Genomic DNA, 14,147 nt, shown 5'->3' with positions numbered 1-14,147 from the left:
AACTGATAACAGATTTTGTTGGGGGATTGGGGTAGGTCCTGAGTGGTAACGACGAGGGATGAAATTTGTAACTTCTATGTGTTATCACATGGTCAAAAAACAACTATAAAATTTTACACGTATATCACAAATATTTGTCAGCACACTATTTCATTATTTTTTCACTTGATCGCTACCTTTCCTGAAGGAGAACGGGAATGACGGTGGTAACTTGCATTTACTAGGCGCCTTTACATGCCTGCTGCCATCCTGCACGACCACCTCCTTCCTCTTCCCACCCTACAGCACACAGCTCTCACTTGCCAGTGTCCTGGACTTCTGGAGCACGTAACTCAGCGAGGAGCTAATTTCCTCTGCATGCTCTCCTCAAGTTTGAAAAACTTTATTAGTTTAAAAGTATTTCCCCCACTAGATGGCACTCTCACTTAATCAACAAAAGACTCACAATTCGGCCCTTTTCCTCAAACTGCAGCAAACTGTCCAATAAGCAAGTCTGTCAAAGAAAAAAGTGAATCATTTCCAGATCTTTCCAAATGCACATGTGGGTCTCACTCCAGACGTACAGTATCAGTCTCTAAGGACGGGGGTGGAGGATGCACGTGTATTTCCAAAACAATACTCCCAACCCCCTACGCTGATTGAAAAAACATCATTAATTAGAACCGAACCTTGTACTCTTAATACAACGAAAGTATTAATTAGCTAGTACTTTTATTAAAGAGAATTATATATATTTATATATAAAACAGTGATTCTCTGCAACAATGCATTTTAGGAGCTACTGACCCTCTCAATACAACAAATATGCAAGACAAAAGAAGAAGAACATCTTGTTAGAGGCATCAGTAAGCCGGCTTTCACATGAGAACGTTCGCTAAACCTAGTGAAGGAAAATGGGGAGACAGGAGACAAAGCCCACAGTCCAGCCAAGGTGAAGAACAGAAGAGGAAACTGCCCCAAATAACAAAGTAGACACAACAAACATATCTGCAGAGTACGTGTGAATTTAAAGCCCCGCTCCCACCACTCTGTTTAGAAACCTGGTGCTGAGTGCTCACACACGCACTTCCTTCCCACCTCCAATAAACTGCAAGCATAAACCAGGCCTCACGTATATTTACAACCCTAACGTCTAGGTCACAGGAAAAACCACAAACCAATAATTTTAAAGTGATTCTGCCACATATTCTATTGGAAAGACTGTGAAAAAAACAAGTATCCTGATACCACTTATTTTGGTAAGAAAGCCAAATGGTAAGATCAGTATGGAGGAGAATTTGGCAACAACTAGTGACACTGCAGATGCATTAACCCCTCGACCCGTCAATCCCACCTCTAGGAATGCAAGATGAAATGACATATGCACAAGAATATTCAATATTCAATAGTATTATTTGTAATAGTAAAAGGATGGAAGAAATTCTCATCAGTGTTAGCCTGTACATTATATTTATCTATACAATGGAGTATTATACAGCCTAAAAAGGAATGAAGAGTATCTCTATATAATGATCCAAAGTGATGGCTAAGACATAATTCTAAATTAAAAAAAAGTACAGAGCAGTGTATAGAGCATGCTTTTACATAACACAAGGGTGAAAATATAAATATATACATATCTAATATTTTTTAAACAAACCAAAAGCCCCCTCAAAAAAGTCATCTATTCACTAAAGGACAGAAGAAATAGAATCACATAATTCTTTTCTTTTCTTTTGTTTTAAAGATTGGCACCTGAGCTAACAACTGTTGCCAATCTTTTTTTCTTTTTTTCCTGCTTTTTCTCCCCAAGTCCCCCCAGTACCTAGTTGTATATTTTAGTTGAAGGTCCTTCTAGCTGTAGCATGTGGGATGCCACCTCAGCATGGCCTGACGAGTGGTGCCATGTCCGTGCCCAGGATCCAAAATGGTGAAGCCCTGGGCCACCGAAGTGGAGCATGCAAACTTAACCAGTGGGCCACGGGGCCGGCCCCACATAATTATTTTCATAGTTAAAGCTAAACAAACAAAAAGAGGCAGCAATTCTCCCAAAATGAAGGAAGAGAAAACAAACAAATCTGATTCTATGTGAAGTTGGTTACATAACCAGACAAGAAAATTATTTTAAGTGACTTTGAAACACAGTATTTAGACCGTACATTTCTCATGAGATATATTCTAGAACAAAAGAAAATATAAAGAAAGTCTAAACTGCATTTAGAAGCCATTGTTAGTAAAGTTGGTAAAAAAATTTTGAAACGATTATAGGTATATTATATGATAAAACAAATAAGCAATTATCTTATGAATCAAGATTTTCTTCACAGAAGAAAAGAGATACAAGAATAAAATTAAGACTTTAAGTAAAAATTCCATAATGTTTAATCGGAAATGTCAGCGTAAACTCATGATTTTTTTATATTAAAAAACAGCTACATCTGTCCACTAAGAAAAACACACAAGCAGTGACAGTCCAGTAATGAGCTCCTAGAACCCAGGGTGTGATCTTTATAGACCATTTTCTAATGAAGGAACCAGGATTCTGTGATTCCAACTTTAGGCAGTACAAGTGACCATAAACTATCTTACAGTACCAGAAAGTAAAGTCTGAATCATAAACATACTTAGATTCTATTTTCTGTCTTTCATTACACTATATGCACCTGTAGTTTAGATATTATATTGAGGATGACCAGGGTTTGTTAAAGGGATACAAGAGGCAAGTTCAAAAATCGGCCAATTTAAACATCCAAAATAGTAACAATAGTTCAAAATATATCAAGTACATTAAAAACCCATGACATTTAGTAATGCTACTAAAAGCAACAACAACAAAACCTTTAGAAAATGCTAGAGAGAGAATTCATTATTCTGAAAATGGAAAAGAAATAGAGAATATCAAGTATTTATCTTATTCTTCCTATATAAATTGTAATTCACAACCAAATATTTGATGAGGGCTATGAAATAATTTCAGCTAACAAATAAAGAATAAATGATACAACTAAAATGCCACAAATTTGCAACTTTTAATGTAGTAATAAATCTAAGGAGTCATTTTCAATGGCTTCTAAAACCCTCAGGTCAAAGACTGATAGGGAATTTTCTAATGAATAGATTAGGCTGACAACTCCAAAAGCCACTGATCAATCTCAACATAACAGAAAGAGACAAGCAGACATTAATTTAGAGATATTAAGCAGACATCCCCTGATATGATGCAATAGAAATTAACTACTATCACTGCCCATGAAGTATTCCAGGGAAAAAAATCAACTTGAATTTGTGAAGCCACTATTTCTGGACCTCGTATGTTTGGTTTGAAAGAAATACAAGGCATAGAAAAACACGCTAAATGACACTATGAGGGGGCAATCATCAAAATCCAGAATGTGGAAAATTCTACAGGACAAGTGACCCAGTTTTGTCAAAGAATGGCAAGAAAAAAAAGGGGGGGGGGGGATGTGAACCCACAGATTACAGATTTTAGACCCGATATCAAAAGCATGATCCATAAAGTAAAAATTGATAAATTGAACTTCATCAAACTTTAAAACTTTTGCTCTGCGAAAGACCCTGTTAAGAGGACTGGCTACAGAGAAGGAGAAAATATTTGCAAACTACACATCCGATAAAGCACTGGCAAAAAGAACTATCAAAGTCAACAACAACAAAAAAGAAACTAGAAAATGAGCAAAAGACACAGACATTTCAGTGAAGACGAGATACAGATGGCAAATAAGTCTATGAAAAGATGTTTAACGTCATTAGCCATTAGGGAAATGCAAATTAAAATCGCAGTGACCTATCACTACACATCTACTGGAACGGCTTAAATAAAAAATAGTGACCATACAAAAGGCTGGCAGGATGGGGATGGATGTTGGCCGCTGAATCACTCATATATTGCTGGTAAGAATATAAAATGGTACAGTCCCTCTGGACAACAGTTTGGCAGTTTCTTATAGAACTAAACACGCAGTTACCATATGACTAGCAATTGTACCCTTGGGCATTTATCAGAGAGAAATGAAGTTTATGTTATGCAAAAAATCTATACACAAATGTTCATACAGCTTTATTTACAACAGCCCCAGACTGGACATCCTTCAAAAGCCAAAAGGTTAAACCAACTGTAGTGCATCCATACCCTGGAATACTACACAAAAATAAGGACAGACCACTGATGTGTGTGATAATGTGGATGAATCTCCAAGGAATTACACAAAGTGAAAAAAGCAAATCCCAAAGGTCACATACTGTGTGTGCAATTCCACTTACACAGCATTCCTGAAATAACAAAATTATAGAAATTGAGAACAGATTGGCAGTTGCCAGAGGTCAAGGCTGGGGACTGGAGAATGGGGAGGTGAATGTGGTCATAAAAGAACAACAGGAGGGCTCCTTGCAGTGACGGGCTTGTCCTATATCTTGATGGCATCAACATCAATACCCTGGTTGTGCTACTGCACTATAGCTTCCAAGATGTCATCACTGAGAGAAACTAGATAAAGAGTACAAGGGATCTCTGTACTATTTCTTACGATGCATGTAATAATCTAAAATTATCTCAAAATAAAAAGGTTAATGAAAAAAGATTTATAAAATAAATTAATCAAATGCAATATGTGGACATATCTCAGATCCTGATTTAAACAAATCAAATGTAAAAAAATTCAGGGAAATGTGAACACAGATTAGATATTAAGGAACTATTATTATTTTTTGTAATATGGACATTGCTAATTTTGTTAGGCTCGACAATGGCATAATGAATGCACCTTTTTTTTTTTTAAAGATTGTATTTTATTTTTTTTTCTCCCCAAAGCCTCCCAGTACATAGTTGTATATCCTTCGTTGTGGGTCCTTCTAGTTGTGGCACGTGGGACACTGCCTCACCGTGGTTTGATGAGCAGTGCCATGTCCACGCCTAGGATTCGAACCAACGAAACACTGGGCCGCCTGCAGTGGAGCACGTGAACTTAACCACTCGGTCATGGGGCCAGCCCCATGAATGTACATTTTTAAAAGTGTTATCAGTTACATATAGCAAAAAAAGTTAATAGTAGAAAGATAGATAAACTAAAAATGGTAAAATGCTGAAGCTGAGTGATAGGTACACGAGGTTCACTGAAATACTCATTCTAAATTTTTTACACTGGAAACATTCCCTAATAAAGTGGGTTTTTTAAATTAAAAATAATAAACACAGTGGTCTGCATATGTAATTATCCCAAGTACATGACAAAAACAAATGCAAATTATTTGGGGTAAGACCCCAGGCATCAAAGAATTTTCCACAGATAAAAGTTTCTTGAAAGATATATAGCACAACATCAAGTAGTATTAAATACTCAAATAAGAGGAGAAGATCCAAGATGGCGCCGTGAGTAGTCCTCTTTTTCTCTCCCCCTTTGAGTCTACAATTATTTGGACACTTATCGCTTGACAAAGGATATCCAGACAGCATCTCAGGACGTCTGAGATACCCACGCGACTATACATCGGAAGGCGGACGGACTTTCCTCCGGGAGGATGTGGAAATAGGTGAAAACTCTCCGACCCCGACGAGCAGCCTAGTACCCGCAAGCGGCTTTCTTCCAACGGACGCCCCCAGAGGATCTACACACATCTAGGGCAGGAGCGAGCACACAACAGAGGAGCGACGGTGGAAACAGGTGACCAGAACCCTACCTAAACCCCCCGCAATTACTCCTAAACGCAGAGGGAAACTTTGGAGTTGCACACCTGAGCCCACGGGGAAAGTCTCTCCCTGCCATTGGCGGGGAGACCCCGCCTGGTGTTCGCGGCGCCCGGAGGGTCCCAGAGAGAGTCGCTGAGGGTACGGAGGGCTCCCAGCTGCCGTTGCCCGCCCTGAGGGAGTAGGAATTGCCAGAGATCTCGGAGAGGACCGGGGCTGGGGGAAGTTTCAAAGGCCGGCTCTGCGACCCGGAGGGGAAGCCTCGGAGTTCCGCCCGGGCAGCAGACAAAACTCTCTGTCTGCCATTAGCAGAGGGTCCACGCCGAGCATTCACGGCTCCGGGAGAGGCCCGGAGAGAATCCCAGAGGGCGGGGCAACCCCCAGCGGCCGTTGCCCGCCCCGTGGGACTAGGGATTGCCGGAGATCTCGGAGAGGACCGGGGCTGGGGGAAGTTTCAAAGGCCGGCTCTGCGACCCGGAGGGGAAGCCTCGGAGTTCCGCCCGGGCAGCAGACAAAACTCTCTGTCTGCCATTAGCAGAGGGGCCACGCCCAGCATTCAAGGCTCCGGGAGAGGCCCAGAGAGAAGATAGCCGGAGATCTCGGAGAGGACTGGGGCTGGGGGGAAGTTCCAGAGACCCAGCTTCGTAGCCTAGGGGGAAACCCTACAGGCTCACAGCAGCCTTAGGGAAAGCCTCTGCTCAGCACCAGTAGAAGGCACCCAGCCGCCAGCCATAAGACTGGAAGACCCCAGGGCAAAAGCAGCATAGCTAGGTGAACTAACCACAGACTGTAGAAGATGCCAATAGCTCTCCTGCGACCCATAGAGGACAAGTGAGATTTTGTGGGTGCTGACAGCAACGGAGAGACAAATATAAGTGATCCCACCCCTGGCCGCTGGAAAAGCCCATAACACCGTTGCAGACCCCAAGGAGGGAGCACGTCTAGGTGGGCTGCAACAGTAGGCACCAGCAGCCTGAAGCCCCCCTGTGACGGCCCCCACGGCAGAGGAGGGAATCCAAAGGGCCACTGTGGCTATGAGGAGGGGCCCAGGCCCAGTTAGCAACTGCAGACAGAGTTCCTGGTTGGTGCAGTATAAACAGCTGCTCCCCTACCTCAGCAGCTGAAACAAGTGAAAGGAGCAACTAAACTCTATCTCCATGCGGAGGCACAAATCAACAACATCAAGCAATATGAAAAAATACATTAAATCTCCAGAGAAGAAAGAAAGTAACAAATACACAGAAAACAATCCCAAAGAAAATGAGATACATAACCTAAATGATGATGACTTCAAAAAGCCATCATTAAAATTCTCAATGAGTTAAGAGAGAATTCTGACCGACAACTCAACGAGTTCAGGAGCTATGTCACAAAAGAGTTTGATACGATAAAGAAGAACCAAACAGAAATATTGGAAATGAAGAACACAATAGAGGAGATTAAGAAAAATCTAGATGCTCTGAACAGTAGGGTCGATAATATGGAGGAAAGAATTAGCAATTTGGAAGATGGCAATATAGAATTGCTGCAGGCAGAGGAGGAGAGAGAAGCAAGACTAAAAAGAAATGAAGAAACTCTCCGAGAATTATCAGACACAATTAGGAGATGCAACGTAAGGATTATAGGTATACCAGAGGGAGAAGAGAAGGAGAAAGGGGCAGAAAGCCTATTCAAAGAAATAATGGCTGAGAACTTCCCAAATCTGGTGAGGGAGATGGATCTTCAGGTGACAGAAGCCAATAGATCTCCAAACTTTATCAATGCAAGAAGACCAACTCCACGGCATATAGTAGTGAAGCTAGCAAAAGTCAACGATAAGGAGAAAATACTAAGGACAGCCAGGCAAAAGAAACTAACCTACAAAGGAACCCCCATCAGGCTATCAGCAGATTTCTCAGCAGAAACTTTACAGGCTAGAAGAGAGTGGAATGATATATTCAAAAATCTGAAGGACAAAAATCTACAGCCGAGAATTCTCTACCCAGCGAAATTATCCTTCAAATACGATGGAGAAATAAAAACTTTCCCAGATAAACAAAAATTAAGGGAGTTCATTGCCACAAAACCTCCTCTTCAGGAAATCCTCAGGAAAACCCTCATTCCTGAAAAATCCAAAAAAGGAAAGGGGCTACAAAACCAAGAGCAGAGGAGATAAGTAGAAGGACAACAACAGAGAGTAGCAGCTCTACATCAGAACAGATTAAACCATGGGACGAGAAACAAAGGAAACTGAAGAAAACCGGAAAACAAGACACAAAATGGTAGTGGTAGGCCCCCACGTCTCAATAATCACTCTAAATGTAAATGGTTTGAACTCCCCAATCAAAAGACACAGAGTGGCAGGATGGATCAAAGAACAAGATCCAACAATATGCTGCCTCCAGGAAACACACCTCAGCCCCAAAGACAAACACAGACTCAGAGTGAAGGGATGGAGAACAATACTCCAAGCTAATAATGAACAAAAGAAAGCAGGTCTCGCTATACTAATATCAGACAAGGTAGATTTCAAAGCAAAACAGATAAAGAAAGATAAAGAGGGACAGTATATAATGATAAAAGGGACTCTCCACCAAGAAGACATAACACTTATAAATATATATGCACCCAACACAGGAGCACCAAAATTTGTAAAGCAACTCTTAACAGAACTAAAAGAAGACATCAACAACAATACAATAATAGTAGGGGACCTCAACACACCATTAACACCAATGGACAGAACATCCAGACAGAAAATCAACAAGGAAATAATAGAATTAAACGAAAAATTAGACCAGATGGACTTAATAGATATATATAGAACACTTCATCCAAAAACAGCAGGATACACATTCTTCTCAAGTGCACATGGAACATTCTCAAGTATTGACCATATTTTGGGAACCAAAGCAAACATCAATAAATACAAGAGAGTTGAAATAATATCAAGCATCTTTTCTGATCATAATGCTATTAAACTAGAAATCAACTACAAGAAAAAAGCAGAGAAAGGTGCAAAAATGTGGAGACTAAACAACACGCTTCTCAACAAACAATGGATCATTGAAGAAATTAAAGAAGAAATTAAATTTTATCTGGAGACTAATGAAAATGAGAACACGACATACCAAATCATTTGGGATGCAGCAAAAGCAGTCCTAAGAGGGAAATTCATCGCAATACAGGCTCACCTCACTAAACAAGAAAAAGCTCACATAAGCAACCTCAAACGACACCTAACAGAACTAGAAAAAGAAGAACAAACAAAGCCCAGAGTCAGTAGAAGGAGGGAAATAATAAAAATAAGAGCAGAAATAAACGATATTGAAACAAAAAAGACAATACAAAGGATCAATGAAACAAAGAGTTGGTTCTTCGAAAGAATTAACAAAATTGACAAACTCCTAGCCAGACTCACCAAGAAAAGAAGAGAGAAATCGCAAATTAATAAAATTAGGAATGACAGGGGAGAAATCACAACAGATACCAATGAAATACAAGAGATCATAAGAGAATACTATGAAAAACTATATGCCAACAAATTGAACAACCTGGAAGAAATGGACAAATTCCTAGACTCCTACAATCTCCCCAAACTGAATCAGGAAGAAATGGAGAATCTGAATAGGCCAATCACAAGTAAGGAAATAGAAACGGTAATCAAAAACCTCCCCAAAAATAAGAGTCCAGGACCAGACGGCTTCTCTGGAGAATTCTACCAAACATTCAAAGAAGACTTAATACCTATTCTCCTCAAACTGTTCCAGAAAATTGAGAAAGATGGAGAACTCCCTAACACATTCTATGAAGCCAACATCACTCTGATCCCCAAACCTGACAAGGACAACACAAAGAAGGAGAACTACAGGCCGATATCACTGATGAACATAGATGCAAAAATCCTCAACAAAATTTTGGCAAACCGATTACAGCAATACATCAAAAAGATTATACACCATGATCAAGTGGGATTTATACCAGGGACACAGGGATGGTTCAACATCCACAAGTCAATCAACGTGATACACTACATCAACAAAATGAAAAACAAAAACCACATAATCATCTCAATAGATGCAGAGAAAGCATTCGACAAGATCCAACACCCATTTATGATAAAAACCCTCAGTAAAATGGGTATAGAAGGAAAGTACCTCAACATAATAAAGGCCATATATGATAGACCCACAGCCAACATCATACTCAATGGACAAAAACTGAAAGCCATCCCACTGAGGACAGGAACAAGACAAGGGTGCCCACTTTCACCACTCCTATTCAACATAGTACTGGAGGTGCTGGCCAGAGCAATTCGGCAGGAAAAAGAAATAAAAGGAATTCAAATAGGTAACGAAGAAGTAAAACTCTCGTTGTTTGCAGAGGACATGATCTTATATATAGAAAACCCCAAAGAATCCACAGAAAAACTATTAGAAATAATCAACAACTACAGCAAAGTAGCAGGGTATAAAATTAACGTGCATAAATCAGTAGCATTTCTATACACTAACAATGAACTAACAGAAAAAGAACTCAAGAACTCAATCCCATTCACAATCGCAACGAAAAGAATAAAATACCTTGGGATAAACTTAACCAAGGAAGTGAAGGATCTATACAATGAAAACTACAAGACTTTCTTGAAAGAAACTGACGATGACATAAAGAGATGGAAAGACAATCCTTGCACATTGATTGGAAGAATAAACATAGTTAAAATGTCCATACTACCTAAAGCAATATACAGATTCAATGCTATCCCAATCAGAATCCCAAGAACATTCTTCACAGAAATTGAACAAACAATCCTAAAATTCATATGGGGCAACAAAAGATCGCGAATTGCTAAAGCAATCCTGAGCAAGAAAAACAAAGCCGGCGGAATCACAATCCCCGATTTCAAAACATACTACAAAGCTACAGTGATCAAAACAGCATGGTACTGGTACAAAAACAGGTCCACAGATCAATGGAACAGAATTGAAAGCCCAGAGATAAAACCACACATCTATGGACAGCTAATCTTCGATAAAGGAGCAGAGGGCCTACAATGGAGAAAAGAAAGTCTCTTCAACAAATGGTGCTGGGAAAACTGGACAGCCACATGCAAAAGATTGAAAATTGACCAGTCTTTTTCACCACACACCAAAATAAACTCAAAATGGATCAAAGACCTAAAGATTAGGCCTGAGACAATAAGTCTTTTGGAAGAAAATATAGGCAGTACACTCTTTGACATCAGTTTCAAAAGAATCTTTTCGGACACTGTAACTCCTCAGTTGAGGGAAACAATAGAAAGAATAAACAAATGGGACTTCATCAGACTAAAGAGCTTCTTCAAGGCAAGGGAAAACAGGATTGAAACAAAAAAACAGCTCACTAATTGGGAAAAAATATTTACAAGCCACTTATTCGACAAAGGGTTAATCTCCATAATATACAAAGAACTCACACTGCTTAACAACAAAAAAAACAAACAACCCGATCAAAAAATGGGCAGAGGACATGAACAGACATTTCTCAAAAGAAGATATGAATATGGCCAATAGACACATGAAAAGATGTTCATCATCGCTAATCATCAGGGAAATGCAAATCAAAACTACACTAAGATATCACCTTACCCCCGTTAGATTGGCAAAAACATCCAAAACCAAGAACGACAAATGTTGGAGAGGTTGTGGAGAAAGAGGAACCCTCATACACTGTTGGTGGGAATGCAAACTGGTACAGCCACTATGGAAAACAGTATGGAGATTTCTCAAAAAGTTAAAAATAGAAATACCCTATGACCCAGCCATCCCATTACTGGGTATCTATCCTAAGAACCTGATATCAGATATCTCAAGAGTCCGTTGCACCCCTATGTTCATCGCAGCATTATTTACAATAGCCAAGATGTGGAACCAGCCTACATGCCCAGAAACTGATGATTGGATAAAGAAGATGTGGTATATATACACAATGGAATACTACTCAGCCATAAAAAAAGACAAAATTGGCCCATTCACAACAACGTGGATGGACCTCGAGGGTATTATGTTAAGCGAAATAAGCCAGTCAGAGAAAGACGAACTCTATATGACTCCACTCATAGGTAGAAATTAGTATATTGATAAGGAGATCTGATCGGTGGTTACCAGGGAAAAGGGGGGGTGGGGGGAGGGCACAGAGGGGGAAGTGGTGTACCCACAACATGACTAACAAAAATGTACAACTGAAATCTCACAAGGTTGTAATCTATCATAACATTAATAAAAAAATAATAATAATAATAAATCACATCAAAATATGAAAAAAAAAAAAATACTCAAATAAACAAGCACCAAGCACCATGAGTGAGGGCCAGGAGAAACAGCAGCAGCAAAAGCAGACTTGTAGTCAGACACTGTAATTAAAAACACAAAATATAAAATAAGTATGTTTATGATTCTTTAAATTAAAAGAGGCTTGGAGATAATAGTAACAAGCAAGCAAAGTTCTAAAAGAATCAAAGAGAATTCCTAGAAGTTAAAAAAAAAAAAAAAAGAAGTAATTGAAATGAAAAAACTCATTGAATGGGTTTAAAAGATTATTAGAAAGAGCTTCAGAAAGAATTAGTGCATTGGTAGACTGAACTGAAAAAGTTATGCAGAATGCAGTCAAGAAAGTCAAAACAATAGAAAACGTGAAGCAGGTTAAAGAAAGATGAAGAAGTCTAATAAAACATGTAATGGCAATTCTAGAAAGATTTAGTAAACAAGGTACAAAAAACTCAAACCATAAAAGAAGTTTAATAAATTTGACACAGTAATAATGAAGAATGTCTATTCATCGAATTACACCAAAAAACAGTGAAATGACATGCCATGCACTGCCAACAAAGATAGCAGACAGAGAATTATGTATCCATCAAGACAAGCCAGGTTATCCTGCATTAAAAAACAACACCCATATCATGACTTAAAACAAAAAAGATTTATTTCTCATGCTACAGCTTGACAAGAGGCATTGCATATCTAATTACTCAGGGAGTCAGGCTGACAGAGGGTTCATATTAATACATACTTCCACAATGACTGACGCATAGAAAGGGGATGTGGAAAATTGTGCACTGGCTCTTAAACATTCTGTCTGGATAGAGCATGCCATTTCCAGTGAATTTCACTGGCCAAAGCAAGGCACAGGGCCACATCTGACTTCAAAGGGGACAGAAAGTTAAATTCTATTGTGTGCCCAAAACAAGGAGAAGCAGAACATTTGAGAGGAGTCCTAATAACAAATTGGCAACTAGAATAAATAAGGAACTCTTTCAGAAAAATAATAAAAAGATAAAAATCCCAAATAGAACGATAGGTAAAAGAAATTAACAGAAATATCACAGAAAAGAATGCTGAAATGAGCTATAAGCATATTAAAAGTCAGAACTGTTAGTTCTTAAACATTACTAAGTATTTGGATTAAGTTTTGTCCCTCAAATTCTTATACACTTGCACTCCAGAATTTCCCTAATTACATAAAGAAACGAGGAAAACCAGCAATTAAAAACATTCACAATATTATTTTTTATCTTGAGAACATGTAGGTAATAGGTTGCATCTGCTTGGCTATATAAAAGGGTGCGATTTCTTTCTGTCTTTGCAATCTCTTAGCAATTGCCTGTAATGTGCATCACATTCTGGTTTAATGCTTATTTAGTAATAAAACTGTGTTCTTTCTCTACTAAAAAAAGTAGTGACAACAGAACTGAACAAGGAAAGGAAATAACATCAAAACTGACATCCATAATATGAAAAAAATGTAAAATGTGTGTTTTTCAAGATTTACTGGTCCTGTAATAAGAAGGCCCCTTAGAGCACCTAGTCAGCCTTAGTGTCGGGAGCAGAAGTGCCAATGCCTTTTGTTTTGAGGAAGATCAGCTCTGGGCTAACATCCGCCGCCAATCCTCCTCTTTTTGCTGAGGAAGATTGGCCCCGAGCTAACATCTGTGCCCAACTTCCTCTACTTTATATGTGGGACACCTGCCACAGCATGGCTTGATAAGTGGTGCATAAGTCCGCACTGGGGATCCAAACCAGGGAACCCTGGGCCACCAAAGCAGAATGTGTGAACTTAACCCCTGCACCACCAGGCCAGTCCCCCAATGCCTTTGGTTTTAATGGTAGATTAATTCTAAAATATGACAGCAGTTGGGATTTTTCTCTTTTAATAACAGCATAAAGAATTAAATTTCAGAAAAAAAGAGTAACACTTAGAACTATTTTAAAAAATCACTTGAATGTGGGATTCAGCTACATTAGTACCTGGAGAGAAACACTGGCCTCAAATGCCAAATATTAGAAAAAGAAAAGCTGAAAATCAATGATCTAAGCTTCCATTTCAAGAAGCTAAAAAAAGAGCAGCAAATCAAAGTCTAAAAGAGCAGAAGGGAATACTAAAGATTAAATCAGAAGTCAATATAATAGAAAACAAACGTTGACAGAAAAATCAACAAAGTCAAAATCTG

At 39.0% G+C, this 14,147-nt stretch overlaps 1 protein-coding gene across 6 annotated transcripts in view; it reads right to left on the bottom strand.

Moving 5' to 3' along the window:
* The window catches only part of PRMT3 (protein arginine methyltransferase 3), a 135,546-nt gene that overhangs the window by 73,912 nt on the left and 47,487 nt on the right, over positions 1 to 14,147 (bottom strand). For 3 of the 6 annotated variants that reach the window (XR_011440282.1, XR_011440283.1, XM_014741502.3), the window contains exon 11: positions 446 to 493. Coding sequence is in view for 1 of the 3 variants with exons in the window: in XM_014741502.3 (XP_014596988.2) it covers positions 446 to 493 (48 nt within the window). In the remaining 2 variants the exon portion in view is untranslated. 6 annotated transcript variants of the gene reach the window in all.

Source organism: Equus caballus, chromosome 7 (assembly GCF_041296265.1).
Source record: "Equus caballus isolate H_3958 breed thoroughbred chromosome 7, TB-T2T, whole genome shotgun sequence".
Classification (NCBI taxonomy): Eukaryota; Metazoa; Chordata; class Mammalia; order Perissodactyla; family Equidae; genus Equus; species Equus caballus.
This window is presented reverse-complemented; position numbering and strand designations above follow the sequence as displayed.